Raw genomic sequence first — 17,992 nt, 5'->3', positions numbered from 1 at the left:
AATTGGAAGCAGAGGACTAGGGAAAGGCGAGTAAGGAGGACACGGCCGAGGAGATGTCAGGAAGAACAGGCATTATTATGACGCCAAATTCAGGAAAGCTGTATAGTTTTGGCTCAGAGGTAGATAAAATACCAAGTGTTGACATGTGTTAGAATGACGGACTACCCATAGAGAAAAACAAATTAAGTCCCTCCCTCCCTTTCGGCAAAAGTAAATTCCAAGGAGATGAAAGATCTAAACAGAAAAGATAAAACTTTAAAATTCCGTTGGAAGAAAATTAAGAGAAATATCATCATATTCTCAAGGTATGGTGAATTTCTTAAAATAGGCGCAAAGCATAAAATAACTTATCTGGTTATCTAAACTTTGGTATGCTAAAAGAGATCATATGCAAAGTTTTCACAAGTTGAAAAATAAAAGCAAATATTTATAACACATAGAACTGAAAAAAAAGAATTCAAATAAGTCAATAAGAACACAACCACCTCATGGGAAAATTGGAAATGGATGGAAATTCACAGAGGAAACTAACCAAATAGTAATAAATATGAAATGATGGTCAACCTCACTGATAATCAGGGAACCCTGAGGTGCCATCTGAGACCAATCAGACTGGCAAAACTTAAAGTCTGTTAACACCAGACGTTGGCAAGAACAAGGAAAAACAGGATTTCTTAAACATTGCCGGTGAATTGATGAATGTTATCGGTCACTTTAGAGAACCACTTGGCAACACTCACTGAAGCTGACAATGCTTACATCCGTGACTCAGTTCCACTCCCTGGTGCATACCCTAGAGAAACTGTCACTCGTGAGCCCAGGGAACACGAAGGTGACTGCTGCCATAGGTGATTTTGAGAAAGGAGAAGCAACCTGTCTCTTCATAGGAGACTGGAGAAAGAAATTGCTTTACTTATATAACGGTTAGCAGTTAAATGAATAAGTGAGATAAATCCTGGAGAAAACAAAGACACAAAGTTGCAAAAGTACAGTATGAGGCTGTGTATGTAGATTCGTAAATGTGATTTATGGATACACACTTCAGCAGCAAAACAGAAAAACACAAATGGGAAAGATTCACATCAACTTCAGGTTACTCCGGAGCAGGAGGGAGAGAGAAAAAAGAAGAGAAACATTTGATTCTTAAAAAAACAATAAAGGAGAGGGGCATGAAATAAATAGAACGTCTCTTAAATCACACTGGTAAGGAGGAGAGAAAACGCATCTTGGAAAATGTCTTCAACATACTCAGGACAAAGAGGAATGTGATTATTTCCACTTCTGACCTAAAGACTGCTGCGAATGGGGACAAATGCCATTCTTCGAATCAGAAAATTTCTCCCAGGATGATGCCGCGAAAATGTCGACACTGACCGGATGTCAACTCTACTCCTTACATATACTCTCTGCTGGGATAAGCACCAAAAGCTATCTTTAAAAGAGCTGGGAGCGACAGGGTGAAGACATGAGGCCATCCTCCTTCAAGTCTCAGCTGAAATGTGACCTTCTCAGGCAAGGCCACCCTGAGTTTGTTAACCAGTGGTTTTTAAATAATAATGTCTAGTGATCATCTAGATTATAAACCTAGCAATAGCGAGGGCGGAGATCCCAGCTCTCTCGTCCATCGCTGGCACATAACAGGCAGCACAGATGTACGGTTCGTGAAAGGACAGACCTGAGGATCTTTTCTTTCTCTGCTCTGTGACTTCACTTGAAAGGACCGAAGGAAGAATTTCTTCAGTAAACAGCCACAGGTCTTGAAATATACCGAGCCCTGAAATTCATTTCAGATTTAACAGTAAGATTTAGCGGAGTTCAACTAATGCGCCCCAAAGTTAAATCTTTAAATTAAAATTAAAGTTAAGGAAATACAGTAATGCACACAATAATGTATTTACGGATGAAATTAGAATATCCCACTGAATTGCGTATGCAGGAGACTGCAGGGCAGTCAAGCAGAGTAAAAGCTGACCACGATGACCACCGAGTACTCTGTCTCTTAGTGCCAAGCCTTGTGACTGTCACTCTTGGTTGTTGTAATGAAAAGGGCCTTAGATATCCATAACATTGATTCCCAGCCATATTTATTTCATTCTATGGGATTACTTCTGAGAATCTGGATGGAAATTACTAAATTGTAGAATTTCTGAACTGGAAGAGACTTTAAAATTTAGCCAACCCATACCTTTAAAATTTTTTTTCAAGAGGGGGTAATGTTTCAAGATCTTAAATGGCAGTCAGGAGTAAATCCACACCCACAATGCTCCTTTCATGATTCCTGAACTGGTGGGATTTTGAGGTTTGAACAAGCTTGTTTAAGCACAGCGATCCTCAAAGATTTGAGGCCAGACTTGTCTGGAGGGAAACAACACCCCTTGTCTGACGTTGTTCGTTTTTTGCTACTAAGGCATCTCTGTCTAAAAGAAAGTGCCTTTAGTGGTCTCTCAGATTAAACAAGGTTAATTTTAATTTATTTTGATTTAAGAAAGCCCACAGCAGAGCTCATTTATAATACAGCTATTAGGAAAGTGATGGATGCCCTCCTTTGGGTAGCTGAGCTACAACATACGTTTGTCTGTTTGGTATATTTCAAGGGAATAAATTACGTCTGCTCAATATTAAGATCCGGGCGATAACAAGCTTCGATGTAATGGTGTCTTACTGTTTACCCCTTTTTTGGCAAAGAGACATGTTTCAAAATCATAGATTTATAGACATGCTACTTGGAAGGCATTTTGGAACTAGTACAACTCATTTATTTCACAGATCGGGAACTGAGACTCAAGCAAAATAAAATTTTAAAGGCCGGGACTCATCCGCTCACAGAGCTGGGCGAGCGGCACCGAAGCGCACGCACGCGAGAGCTGCTCCGTGCCCGAGCAGCCAGCCGCCCAGCACGCGCCCAGCACGCGCCCAGCACGCGCCCAGCCCGCGCCGTGTTCTCCTGTTCTTCATGTAAGTGGATGAGAAAGTATTGTTTTCCCTCAGCTTTTAAAGCTAGAGTTTCTTGGCATAAGAATTTTCAAAGTCACTCTGTGAGGGAGGAGTTCACCCGTTAGCCGGGAAGTCTGGAGTAACGCTCAGTACCAGAGTAAGGTAGGACGCACTCAGGAGCTCAGGTGCCACCCGTCCCTCACGGCCACCCGCATTCGGAGGCGGTCAGGGCTGGAGGAACAGAGCCGTGAGTCAGGAGAGCAGCAGTGGTGACGGGGGGCTCGCCCCCGGGGATCAGGTCATCGGGGTGGCACACTTGCCCCGTCCCTGCCACCACTGACCTCTGGCTCTTGTGCAGTGGACATCAAGGGGAAGACGCTGGGACGCAGGACAGGGGCGATGCCTCAGAGGCAGCGGTTTATTACCTTTCGTCGTGCACATTGTGTGGGTTGCTCTTTGATAATTAACAATAATCAGTGCTTTCAGAGCCCCCACCGAATACAAATTGGGTTTTACATTTGGGATCCCTTTGGTGTTCTGATTGATGGCCAAGATCTGTACCCTCCTTGAGTGCTGTGTACCACCTGATCTGCCGGTTGCTGTTGTTTCTTCTGATCTTCAAACTTATATTCCACGTTCTTGAATTTCAGCTGCCTTCTTCCAACTTGTCATAGAGAAGCTGTGTGGTTATCTTGTTATTTGTGCCCTGTATGCGTCCAACCTAGTCGAGCTGAGTTTTGATTTTTAAGAAACCATCTTTTTCAGTGAAGATAAACTGCCTGATTGCTTCCATCCCTCTTTCCTTCCTTCTTGTATTTATCGATTGTTAGTTATGCGAGTGGCACCGTGTGGCATGCCAAAGAATACGCAAGTCAAATACAGAACATGGCCTCTGCCCTATAGGAGCTTACAGTCTTGTTGGGAAGAGAAGCTGTCCAAACACAAATAGGATGACCATATATTCTGATTTGCCTGGGACAGTTCAAAATGCCCGTTTTCCCAGTGAAATAATTAACAGCGTCGTTTTCACTCTCAAAAGTGTCCCAGTTTGGGACGCAAATGATATAGTCATCCTCCACATAAGCCCCGAATAGCAAAGCACAGGGTTAAGGTTTATTGCTGGACTATTAAGGGTAACATGCACTATCAGAACTGAGTGAAAGGGGAAATCGACGAAGGCTAGGGCATCGGGAGAGTCTCGTGGTAGAGGTGGCGAGACTTGGTTTGGACCATAATAAAGAATGAACTGGATTTGTCTAGAACGAGAGAGGAGAGCACTGGAGCCTTGGGGAACATGGTGTAACTCAAAGCTCAGGAAGAGTCTGCGATGCCTGAGGGATGGTGTCAGCTGGGCTGCTTCCCCTGGGAGGAGCCCTGGGAAACACAGTTGCCAGGAGAGAGAGATCAAGTTACGGGAAGTATGGAAAAGGCCAGAGTGTGGACTTGATTTCAGGGGCAAAGAGGAGTTAGGTAGGAAAACGTCACACGATTTTGTTCTGCAAGTGTTACCTGGCTGTTAGTACACAGTATGAACAAGAAGGGTAAACTGAGGGGCGGGGAGGATATTTAGAGTGTTTTATGGTGATGGATATGGTGATGCTTAAATAGGCTTATCATGGTGATCACTTTGAAATACACACAAATACCAAATCATTATGCCGTATACCCGAAGCTAATATAATACGTCAGTTATAGCTCAAGAAAAGTTTTTTGCAGAACTTCTCAGACAAGGTGATGCACGGCGGGACTAGCATGGTGTGGAAGGTGAAGGGCCATGCATGAGCGAGGGAGGTCAGAGAGCGTCGACAGGGTGGGGGTACATGAGATTAGTGGCAAAGGAAAAAAAGGCATCGATGGTGATCCCGAGCCTTCGAACTTGCCAAGGAGGAGAATGTTGACGTTTCTGTCAAAAATAATGTGGTTGTTATTTAAAATAAAGCGGGTGTTAATGTTAGAAGCCCTGTGTCGCCATTCAGGTGATAGAATTTGTGCGTAAGTTGGACTACACTGGACTCTAGACAAAGGCCAGGCCAGGCCTCGAGCCCTGTGATGAACTTGGAATGCCCTGCGTGTCTGAGTCTCCAGTGCCAGCCACCTGTCTGAATTTCCAAGCAGGGTTTGTCCCCACCTAGCTGTCCAAGGCCAAGCTGATTCAAAGGGGTGTGCGTGGTCACAAAGAGGTGGGGGGAGGGGCGTACTTAAAATAACCAAGATGGGATTTACTCTGGGATGAGGGGAGGCCAAGGTTCTGAGAAGTACCAGGAGTCGGCCATGGGGAGGTGTCCAAGTCAAACCGAGAGCCGGAGGCGAGAAAGAACCTGGGAAAGAACGGTCACCGTAACAGAAGCTCTGACTGTAGGGAGGGCAGTCAGGGGAATACCTGACTAGTTCCTAGAGACACGTTTCTCTTTTCTAGGTGCTTCTGATAGGATAGGTGCAGCCATGCTCGCTCTTGTAAAGATGTCTTAAAGGCAGCCAGAATCAATGGAGCTTTCAGTTCAATATTAAGTGATGGTCTATGGCTTTTTAAGGGGTTTTCTTAATGGCTGACACATATCCTTACTTTGTGGGTTTGCCATTAGTCCATAGTATGACGGTGACTACAAATGTTCCATGATAATTTGCATACACACTTTTGGGGCAGAAATATAAGCAAATTTCGATTCTTGAGTCTCTCAGACTTTTGATGCATTCCTTGTATGAGACAGTTAAAATCTGTGGGATCGAAACACTTGCCAGATTACTGGCACCAGCTACAGGTCTAGGAGGAAAGCTATGAGAAATGTAATCTGGCCAGTTCTGGACATATTATATAATTCTGCTTCCCTACAATGCAAAAGGAAAGAGGAGAAATGTGGCATTACCTTAAGATGCCGGTGAGCATCTTAGATTGGCCAAACGATGTAGGGACTTAAAGGGAAAGGAGACGCTGCCTTCTGTGTTCAGGGCCAAGGCTCGCACATGTGCTGCCATCGTGCAAATCACACAGGTGCCCCTGCCCCAGGGCATTGTGCCTGCTTCTGCCAGAAAACTGTCACAATAAATACACCCATCGACAATGTCCACAACAGGAAGGTCACCCACAATGTGCGAGGCACAGTCATGCCGCAGTGGCCCTGTCCGTGCTATAGAAACGATCTCTTTTGACAGGAGGCTGTTTTTGTCAACTGTAACAGTGCTGTTAAAATGCGGGTTTTGTAAGAATTCAGTAACTGGGAGTTAGAGTTGAATTCTTGCAAGTTAACTCACAACTAGTTCCCGTCCATTATATGATAGGCCAAAGAAAGATCAATAAAAGCCACAATTTTCTTCTTAACAAATTTCTCCATATTTCCATTTGCTTCTTATGTAGCAAGAAGATGGATCTATAATTTTGAGAAAGATAAAATTCCTTTTTTTGAGCTTAGGGAAGACCAGTTTGACAAAACAGAGACAGTCTTTCAACTCGCTGTGGGCCCAACCTCCAAGGTTCTGATTCATTAGGTCTGGGATGGGGACTAGGAAGCTTTCAGAAGCCACTTTAAGAAGCATTATTCTGGCCGAAAGCCCCTGGAGGGGAACTATATTTGAGTCCATTTCATTGGCATTTATATTTACAAGTTTAACACTTAAAGATAAACAGGTTGGTAAGGACTCCCGGTCCATCACTTAGAATAGACTTTATTCAACTTATTCTATGGTTAGCCTTTTCCATTCCTTTTGCATTTGATACACTGCTCATTCTTCAAGGTCTAGTTCAGACGTCACCTACTCTGTGAGGCTTTCTCTTAAGAGGATCTACGTCCCCTGTGCTGTCCCCCTCCACTCAATACCGGGCACTTGACAATTACTTTATCCTACCTGGGAGTCTGGTTCTGGGTTAGGGCGCATTGTCTGCATGTCATAGACTGCACACTCCTTCAGGCCAGGGGCCATGCCTTATTCAGCTTCGTGCCACCAGTTCCTGACGCATGGTGGGCGGGCGATAAACGTCGGTGTTGTGAATAGAGATTTCAAGCTGATGAATTAAGTTTGCGAGGTCCACGAAAATACTGTGACCCTGCTGGCGCACTCGTGACTCATGCATTGTCTTCTGTATCACATGGTTTGGTGAAGAAAGTTGGCTGAACAAGGGGTTCAAATGTGCAGTTAGGGAGACCGGCCGGGAGCGCGTGAGAATGGAGAGTCCGTTTTGTTCAGGCTGTCACGATAAGGCTGAGTGGAAGACCACGGGGCATTTGTTTGGTGATCCATCTGTCAGGGTTGTGCCGACGTCTGGAACGCCTTCCGTCCACCTTGGTGAAGGTGGTGGTTACCCGGTCACGTCCTGGTAAGTCACGGCGGGCATGTCTGAAACCAGGACCCTTGTGTGACACGACGGAAAAAATCATTTTAAGCCCCAGAGGTTCAGAGGATGAGGGCCGCTGGCACACGCTATCTCCTCATTTGCTCCAGGAGAGAAGTAGGGCAGCCTTCAGAAAGTGGGGTGCACTTAAGGAACAGTGGAAGGAGACCGTTTCACAGGAGGGCTGCCCTATGCCGCCCACGCAGGTCATGCCTCGTTAGGATCAGGAGCTGGATGGCACTGCTTTTCAAGGTGGCCTGAAAATGACCCACGTCAGTCACCTGCAGGCGCTTGCTCAAAAGTCAGATTTCTGGTACCACTTTACATCTGTGGAATCCATCTCTGAGGATGGGACCCACAAATCTGGATTTTGAACCAATAGCTCAGGTAATTCTGAGGCACATTAGAGTATGAGAACCACTGTGAAAGGGGCTGAACTTATAACGCTCTTCGCATTGAATGGCCAAGATTCGACATCACCTATCTGTCACTGGACCACCGTAAGAAGTGGGAAGACACAAACAACCACAATTAGGTAACAGCTACAAACAGAGCTGAGAGGCAAACTATATATCTCGCGTCATTGTATAGTTGTCATATATTACTTTGTTGTTACATATTATGCATTTCTATCCTGTTTTAAGCTGATCTTATATGTAAAAATATGGACAGAGAAGTTGACAATGATTATTCATTTTCCAAAAGGATCCTTGAGTTAAAGCATTCATCGATGGGTTCCAACTGCCGAACACTTAAACTAGAATCTAATTTACATCCTCTGAGAGACTGCTTACATGCAAGGTGACTTTCAAGCTCTTCCTTGGCAGGCCTCTGTCCTGGAAGAGTCTCAGAAGTGTCTCTTTCCCTTGGGAAGAAATCACACCTCTCTTTTGCACCCTGGTTCTCATTGTCTTCAATGGAAGCCCTGCTCTTGAAGCTAGTAAATAAACTGGGGTGCAGCTGTACTTTACCCCAAAATTCACTGAGTATGCTTTGCATACACAACAACCCCCTGGTCCCTTTAAATAATTAGTATGTCAGTCTTCCTAGTAGAATTTATAAGGAATCCCAAATGGTAAATTTTAAGATAGAAACTTAAAGTTGGGACACCTTTCTCTTTCCCTTTTCAAATGTTCCTCGTAAAAGGAATGAGGGGTGCCAGGCAGTGGCTTTGGGGTCGGAGGAGCCTGGGGTTAGAGCCATCCTGCTCTACCACTCACTAGCTGTTTGAGTTAAGTAAGTTTACTTAATTTCTCATAGCCTCAATTTTCTCACCTATAAGTGAGAATAAAATCATCAACATTGTAAGGGTATTCAAATACAAGCTGATATTTCAGCCTTGTTCTTACAGAGGGTTCTGAGAAAACCCAGAGGTTACTATCAAGAAATAAATAATAAATCAGACGTAAATTATACCCCCGGCCATTTAAGTCTATGTGAGATCAAATAGAAAACAGCTAATTTTCTTGATTAAATTCCACGGAAATGAATGATGATGTACAATAAAAACGGAAAATAAAGGTATTCTAACATGACAAATATAGACCCTGCAAGTCTCTAGAGCTGCTAGAAAGAATTCAGAAGTTTTGGTGGTCAGTTCAGCAGAGCCTGTGAAAGGGGGGTGTCAAATACGCCTTCTAATCTTATAAAAAGTATAGTTCAGTTTTTGGGGTGCCACCGACCAAGGAGTGTTGCCTCCTGGAGCTGTTCTAATCCCTGGTGTCTGTCTTGGCAGACCGTCACCCTGACTGCCTCCCAGGAGAGCAGCAGTGTGTGTGGCAAGCATGTGCTGCCTGGAGTAAAATTAAGAGCCATCGACTAGTTCTCACTTGACAGGCGTATGTAAATTCCCTTGAATGCAAGAGGATTGAAGAACCTAGTATAGTTTGATAGTAATAAAACTTTCTCAGCTAATCACTACGAAGCTTTGCTGCAACTACACTTTCTGAGGAGCATTCAGAGATCCACCGATTCTGTCAATAGTCAGACGGCTCTCACTGAGTCACACTCCTGGTCTCCTGGTGTGTGATATCAAGACCCAGACGGTCTTCAGCTGGCACAGCATGAAGGGAGGAGGGCATAACGGGGTGCTAGCCTCCACTCTGTGTGAAATCAACTCTGAATCAAATCCAAGATGCTACACTATCCTCAGCACCGAGACCTAAGACCACACATTGCTTCTCTGAGTCAAGCTCAAAGTGTCCAGGTGTGTTTCTAACTAAGGATCCTTGGGTCGTACCTACAAATGGATTTTTAATGAGTTTATCAGTAAGTGTGAGCTTAAGACTGTGAAAAATGTGATCTCTACAAAGAAGCTTATATTTTATTTTCAAGATCCTGTCACGGGGAATATTAATTATCACTACAAAGAGCTTTGTTAATAATCACACAATAAACTCTTTCCTTTTTTAGTCTATTTCTGTTCCTATTTATAAGCATTTTACAGGTTTTTATTCACCTTTTCCCCATTGTTTTCTTAACCAGCCTAATCACTTTGAACAAAATCCAGACCCCGCTGTTATTTTTACCCCTAAGATTTTATAAAATCGACCAGTCTTTGTATATTCCTAGGTTGTAGAACTTTTCACGTTAATGTAGTATTGGTGCACTATCCCCTAAAAGACGGAGAAAGACTAAATATTTAATATCTGCAAAATCTTTTCAAAGTATGTGGTAGACAGCAGAAACGTGAGTAGCTTTGCCACTTTTATGTAGAAAGAAACCATTTTATCACTTTCCCGGATTGCTCAAAGGACCTGGGTTAGGGAAATAAATTTCTCTTTTTTATCTCTACCGGTAGCAAGATAAACAGGATATAGTTATTCTAAAAGACTTTCAATTAATAGCTAATTCCAAAAACCACTTTAATTGCAGTATGTGGGTTAATAAACTTTTAGTGAATGAAAGTATGAGGTGTAAAGGAAGAAAGTATTAGGAAATTAAAAGAAGTGTATTCAAATTTATATTCACATTTGGTTTCCATTTTTCGCTATCACTGGCATTTTATTAAGTGGAAAGAAATTTATAACAACATTTGACATTGATCATTCCAAATGAGTCGTGAGAAGACATGGGGATGGACGTGTTTTACTGGACCCATCAGGGCAACAAACTAAGACCAAAGACAAGATGAAAAATAAAAGCCTATGTCTATTCACTCACCCAACGTATATTTACGGAAACCCTACTCTGTGTAAAATTCTCAGTAAAGTACGACGGGTAATAAAACATGTTTAAGACAAAGCTTGTCCTCAAGGTGCTTATGAGAAATTATCAATAAATCAGGAAAAATGTTGGCTGACCAGTATGAAGAGAATGTTCTTAAAAGAAAGACAAACCTGATACCACATTCATACTTTAAGTAAAGATTAGAGGAAAGTACACAATAACCTCTGAAGAGTGGAATTATGGAGACCTTTCAGCTTTGTATACTTTTTATATGGTTTGGAATTTTTACAAGCATATATTATTTTTGTAATCAGGAAAAAATAAAAATGTCTATGAATAAACACTGCGAGAAAACAAGTGAATATACAATATTTGTTGATTTAGGTTGTTTGTGGCTTATTGGTAGATTTCTGTCTTATAGTTATTTTGTTGTTCTGAAAGAATTTTAATGCAGATTTAATTCAACAGAATAAGAAGTGTATAGAAAATCTGAGTTCTTTCATTTGAATAATCTGCTTTATTATGTGCTGGGAGCAGAAGACTAATTGCCGTATTTATTTCTAGCAAAAAAGTAGGGCCGTGAAGAATTAAGGCATCGTCCCTATTTCTGTGTGTGATACACTTTTTCAAACTATTGTATAATGTCCAGTCTAGACTGAAAACGGTACAATAAACCCATATTGGCCTACTTGTAATGATATATTTCAGTACCATTTATTATTAGGATAACTCTTCTATTGTTATTAAATTGGAACCTGGTCATTTATGGTTCCCCAATTTCTAGACACTTTCATAATCTTAATATACCATCCTGAAAAAAAGAAAATTAAAACAAATCCTGGCTGCTTTTCAGTGTGTTTAAAAGCTTCAGCCATGCAAAGCGCCATCAGCCTTGACCTTCCTGTCTCCAGAAGGCCCAGCCATATTTAATTGGAATGGGACCCTTCTTCACTTCAGCAAGTCCTAGTTACATCATTGACCATTTTTCAAATTCTGTAATCTTGTTTTTAGTGTCACTTCAGGCTGAATCATTCTTTTCAGAAATGACACCGACTGTGGTATCTCTGTAGCTTTTCTTATTTAGTACAACTCGGCTGTCGCTTTAAGTGAAAAAAATTCTGCTGGAGAATGAAACATTATCTGCTAATGAAGGCTCGTGTCCCGCTGGCCATGAACAAAGGGTATCTGGTACTTGCCGACGCCATTTAAAAATCATATTATTTTGTAAAGTTAATCGTGGGTTTCCGAGTACCCTTTAAAGCACTATTAAGTTCACTTGCTCCTTCTGCAGGATAATGGGGCCTAGGGGTGGGAGGGAGACTCTGTGTCCAGCCCTTGTCCTCGAGCCCAAAACATAGGAACTGAGGCAGCGAGGAGCTTCCTGGTCAGTGACGCTAAGTGATCCACAATTTCATCTTTATGCAGTTGTGTTTACATGTGAGAATTCATTTATATTCTTTTTCAAAATAACACTTATATACTTCTAATGCCTAAAATAACATTTATCAGAGTCTCAGTAAGGACATTTTAAAATTAAGAGATCGGTCTGGGATGCGACACTGAACATAAATGAAGATCTACATACAGATGCACCTGCCTGGCTACTGTAATGCAGTGGCAATTCAGACCCAGGTTCACAGGCATTATGGGGGAGGGACCCGTGGTCTTTGCACGTGACTCCCACAACCCCATGTCACAGAGCCAGGGAAGCAGAGGTGGCCGAGAGTGTCTGGGGATGCACAGGGTTTGGCTTCACAGTGGGTTCGCTTACATTTAAAATGTCTTTAGAAGCAATGACCTTGTTAATAATCACACAATAAACTCTTTCCTTTTTCAGTCTATTTCTGTTCCTATTTATAAGCATTTTACAGGTTTTTATTCACCTTTTCCCCATTGTTTTCTTAACCAGCCTAATCACTTTGAACAAAATCCAGACCCCGCTGTTATTTTTACCCCTAAGATTTTATAAAATCGACCAGTCTTTGTATATTCCTAGGTTGTAGAACTTTTCACGTTAATGTAGTATTGGTGCACTATCCCCTAAAAGACGGAGAAAGACTAAATATTTAATATCTGCAAAATCTTTTCAAAGTATGTGGTAGACAGCAGAAACGTGAGTAGCTTTGCCACTTTTATGTAGAAAGAAACCATTTTATCACTTTCCCGGATTGCTCAAAGGACCTGGGTTAGGGAAATAAATTTCTCTTTTTTATCTCTACCGGTAGCAAGATAAACAGGATATAGTTATTCTAAAAGACTTTCAATTAATAGCTAATTCCAAAAACCACTTTAATTGCAGTATGTGGGTTAATAAACTTTTAGTGAATGAAAGTATGAGGTGTAAAGGAAGAAAGTATTAGGAAATTAAAAGAAGTGTATTCAAATTTATATTCACATTTGGTTTCCATTTTTCGCTATCACTGGCATTTTATTAAGTGGAAAGAAATTTATAACAACATTTGACATTGATCATTCCAAATGAGTCGTGAGAAGACATGGGGATGGACGTGTTTTACTGGACCCATCAGGGCAACAAACTAAGACCAAAGACAAGATGAAAAATAAAAGCCTATGTCTATTCACTCACCCAACGTATATTTACGGAAACCCTACTCTGTGTAAAATTCTCAGTAAAGTACGACGGGTAATAAAACATGTTTAAGACAAAGCTTGTCCTCAAGGTGCTTATGAGAAATTATCAATAAATCAGGAAAAATGTTGGCTGACCAGTATGAAGAGAATGTTCTTAAAAGAAAGACAAACCTGATACCACATTCATACTTTAAGTAAAGATTAGAGGAAAGTACACAATAACCTCTGAAGAGTGGAATTATGGAGACCTTTCAGCTTTGTATACTTTTTATATGGTTTGGAATTTTTACAAGCATATATTATTTTTGTAATCAGGAAAAAATAAAAATGTCTATGAATAAACACTGCGAGAAAACAAGTGAATATACAATATTTGTTGATTTAGGTTGTTTGTGGCTTATTGGTAGATTTCTGTCTTATAGTTATTTTGTTGTTCTGAAAGAATTTTAATGCAGATTTAATTCAACAGAATAAGAAGTGTATAGAAAATCTGAGTTCTTTCATTTGAATAATCTGCTTTATTATGTGCTGGGAGCAGAAGACTAATTGCCGTATTTATTTCTAGCAAAAAAGTAGGGCCGTGAAGAATTAAGGCATCGTCCCTATTTCTGTGTGTGATACACTTTTTCAAACTATTGTATAATGTCCAGTCTAGACTGAAAACGGTACAATAAACCCATATTGGCCTACTTGTAATGATATATTTCAGTACCATTTATTATTAGGATAACTCTTCTATTGTTATTAAATTGGAACCTGGTCATTTATGGTTCCCCAATTTCTAGACACTTTCATAATCTTAATATACCATCCTGAAAAAAAGAAAATTAAAACAAATCCTGGCTGCTTTTCAGTGTGTTTAAAAGCTTCAGCCATGCAAAGCGCCATCAGCCTTGACCTTCCTGTCTCCAGAAGGCCCAGCCATATTTAATTGGAATGGGACCCTTCTTCACTTCAGCAAGTCCTAGTTACATCATTGACCATTTTTCAAATTCTGTAATCTTGTTTTTAGTGTCACTTCAGGCTGAATCATTCTTTTCAGAAATGACACCGACTGTGGTATCTCTGTAGCTTTTCTTATTTAGTACAACTCGGCTGTCGCTTTAAGTGAAAAAAATTCTGCTGGAGAATGAAACATTATCTGCTAATGAAGGCTCGTGTCCCGCTGGCCATGAACAAAGGGTATCTGGTACTTGCCGACGCCATTTAAAAATCATATTATTTTGTAAAGTTAATCGTGGGTTTCCGAGTACCCTTTAAAGCACTATTAAGTTCACTTGCTCCTTCTGCAGGATAATGGGGCCTAGGGGTGGGAGGGAGACTCTGTGTCCAGCCCTTGTCCTCGAGCCCAAAACGTAGGAACTGAGGCAGCGAGGAGCTTCCTGGTCAGTGACGCTAAGTGATCCACAATTTCATCTTTATGCAGTTGTGTTTACATGTGAGAATTCATTTATATTCTTTTTCAAAATAACACTTATATACTTCTAATGCCTAAAATAACATTTATCAGAGTCTCAGTAAGGACATTTTAAAATTAAGAGATCGGTCTGGGATGCGACACTGAACATAAATGAAGATCTACATACAGATGCACCTGCCTGGCTACTGTAATGCAGTGGCAATTCAGACCCAGGTTCACAGGCATTATGGGGGAGGGACCCGTGGTCTTTGCACGTGACTTCCACAACCCCATGTCACAGAGCCAGGGAAGCAGAGGTGGCCGAGAGTGTCTGGGGATGCACAGGGTTTGGCTTCACAGTGGGTTCGCTTACATTTAAAATGTCTTTAGAAGCAATGACCTGCTAAAGCAACGGCTGACCTATGGAGAGAACTGTTTTACTTTATTATTTTTTTAAAAAGCATCATAGCTTTATTCTTATTTATGACTACAAATTTAAGTCAAAATCATATTTTGATGAAACTCTTAGTTAGAAATTACTGAGAGGAAAAATACCTTCACTTTTAAAATCAATTAAGAAAAACTTCTTTTTGGTTCTGCAGTGGATCACACTGGCTCTTAAATTATAATATTAACAAATGAACATCACCTTGTAACACCGAATTCTAGTGGTATTTGGGGTGGTGAGTTACAGAGCCCACACCCCAAAGCCATGGGTAAACTGCCAACGGCCAATTAAATGAGCCTCTCCTCAGTTTACTACAATTTCAGCTGCATCTTTATGGAATGAAGCAAAGCTCAACAGAGAACCCATAAAATGAAATGATGCAGACCAACCTTTTATTGCACCCACAATATTTTGGTCTAGTCCTTTCCGGTTGTCATTGAGTCCTCTTTTCCTCTTCCCATTGGGTAAGGAGTTAGCCAAAGTCTTGTCATCAAAAAATGCACACACCAGTTTTCTAAACAGAAGGCTTCCTGAGCGAGTGTAGTTTGACAATATAGAGTCCAGCTGAGATTTAGGCATAAACACATCAAAGCCTTCAGCAAGTTGCACTTCTGGCTACCAAAAAAACATAAATATTTCATTAAAAGCAAGATTTGAAGCATTTGACTTTGGGCATATGTGCGATTAAAAAACAACCACCACCAAAAAAAAAAAAAAACAAACATGACTAGGAATGTCCACAGCCTGCAAAGCATACAGTCTCAGCTTTGTGTGCCAGCATTTGCCATTTACAAAACCAACTACTAGTTAGAATTCACAAAACAAGATGCTCCCATGCCAATGTTGTCTCGTCAACACCAGTGGAAAGGAGTATACTGAAAAAGCATTCTTGTCCCTGGAAACAGTCAAGAGAAAGCTGGATAATCATAAAATCATATAATTTTCAAACTGGAGGAGACTTTGGGTGAAATACCCTCATTTTTTAAATGAAGGAACTCAGGCCCAAACGACTTAAAAGTAACTTAAATCTAATCAGGACATTACAATGGACAGATCACTTTCTCCTACATTAAACAATTTCATTTCATTTGCCTAAGGACAAAAATATGGGATTCTCCCACAGGTCTCATGCTCTTTGTACTAGGCCAGTGGTTTTTCGCTATGGAACTGTATTTTTCTCTCTAATGAAAACTTCTGTAAATTAATACATAAAATAAAAATGACGAGAAGGTGCCCCAGGCAAGTTTAAATCCACCCCGACCCCTACTTTGGGGAGGAATCTGAAGTTATACTCCAGAGCACCCCTGGAAAACCAAGACACTAGTCACAGCCCCTCCCTGTCATGGATTTCATGACTGGGACGCGGGATCGGACAGACCTGTAAGGTGCCTTTCAGCCTGGACTCCACCGTATGTGCTCACACACTGATGATACACTCTCTGTCATCATGCCGTGGATGTTTACAACTCGCCTTTTCATCTTTCCACCCAGCTCACATCATTTTCTTTTCAAAGCCCTTCCTAACTCCTTCCTTTTGAAGCGGGCGGCTGGGTGCTCTTGGTCACCGCTATTTATTTGACTTATTTGACTGTATTTGTTATACTGCATTGTCATTATTGGTTAGATTGCAGCCTTTCCTGACGCCTGGAACTCAGACTTCGTATCTCTAGGGCCTGGCACATAGTAGGCACTCAATAAATTCTTGCCGAATACATAAAAGTTCTTAGTCATAATCTAAATCGCCATTTACTGTTGATCATAACATGACTTTAAAATAATAACTTTAATAGGAAGAAATGCAATTTGGTAAACTTTTAATTAGGAAAAAAAGGTCAGAAGAAAACCTATTAAAGCTTATTCTTGGTTATCGTATTTATCACTCTGCAAACCTGGCATTACTTTAGATTTTTGAAATCATATGAGAAATATGAGGACTCGGGATTAGTTTTTCTTCTGAAGAGAATAGGAATTATTATTTTGTTTGTCCTGTTGCTTCTCAGAATGCCTAGCACACTATGCTCAGAGTGAAGTGGCTCGGAGAAGGCCTTAAATTATTCAGATGGTGTGGGGAGGAGTCTGGACACTGTCCCTCCCCAGCGGAATTCTCGACTGGATGGTCCAGAAAGTCATCTCATTTCTCCGCTTCACTGTGCCATTCAGCTTGTGGTCTTTGAATGCTTGGTAAATATCACTATGAAAACAATGCTGCCAGATCGTCCCTGGCTTTTGCATCTCGCTGCTGGTAAAGGTCGGCAGAGGAGGCTGGTGCAAGCCAGGGGCTGTCCCCACAGCTCTCAGAACAGAAGCTGGCATACACCGGACACTCGCTGCGCATTTGCTGAATGAGTCAACGCAGAAATATTAGGATTGAAAGGATTTTACCATCATAATCTAAGATGAAGTTTTTTATTCATTACCAGATTTTATTTTGCACATCTTATATCTGCATTTAGACCTTTTCTTCTAAATGAACTGATCACAGATTTTTGCTAAGTGCTTCTGTATTACGTGAAAGCCATGAAAAAGAGTCGCTGTCTACGGAAGCAGCTACTCACAGCTACTCACAGCTACTTGGGAGTCTAGGGAGGTAGAGAAGCTTTTTAAATGTGCAAGAGAGGAAAGGGAAAGACACCGGCCTGTCTCATTCACATGTCTCTGCTGGGTTCTGACATCATCACACAGGTGCTCAACGCTCGGCCACCTGACCAGAGACTCCCAGAACCTCCCCTCGGACTCGTCTCATAGGACCTGGGCCCCTGACCTGAATTAGCCACCAGGCAAAACTAGCCACGCCTTCCTCACACACTCATAGTATTTTATATGAGCTACATTTATGGCCCTTTTCACACTGTATTTGTTCAGTCAGTTGGTTGTATTTCTCGTCAGCATGTGCACTACTTTGTATTCAGGGTGCCAAATGCCCAGTTAGTGCCCAATAGATATTTGTCAGAATATACAAAACGTGATGTAGGAACTCATTCGAGATGACTAGTATTGATTTAGAGATCTTTTGTCCCTGTGTAAATGAGGGAGTGGGTTTGAAAGTCTGCGTGCAGTGGTTCAGTACCCCAGTCCTGTAACAGGACCTGTGCTGACTCAAGGAGCTGAGTTCCCAAAGGACAGGGAC

General features: G+C 41.5%; 1 protein-coding gene across 1 annotated transcript in view; it reads right to left on the bottom strand.

Moving 5' to 3' along the window:
- Positions 1 to 17,992, bottom strand: part of BEND7 (BEN domain containing 7) — a 54,655-nt gene that overhangs the window by 20,260 nt on the left and 16,403 nt on the right. Inside the window, exon 4 of the mRNA XM_023530330.1 lies at positions 15,255 to 15,480. Coding sequence (XP_023386098.1) covers positions 15,255 to 15,480 — 226 coding nt within the window. The remainder of the gene's footprint in view (positions 1 to 15,254; positions 15,481 to 17,992) is intronic.

This window comes from Pteropus vampyrus, unplaced genomic scaffold (genome assembly GCF_000151845.1).
Source record: "Pteropus vampyrus isolate Shadow unplaced genomic scaffold, Pvam_2.0 Scaffold49, whole genome shotgun sequence".
Classification (NCBI taxonomy): Eukaryota; Metazoa; Chordata; class Mammalia; order Chiroptera; family Pteropodidae; genus Pteropus; species Pteropus vampyrus.
The sequence above is the reverse complement of the archived record's forward strand: the minus strand, read 5'-3'. Positions and strand labels throughout refer to the sequence as shown.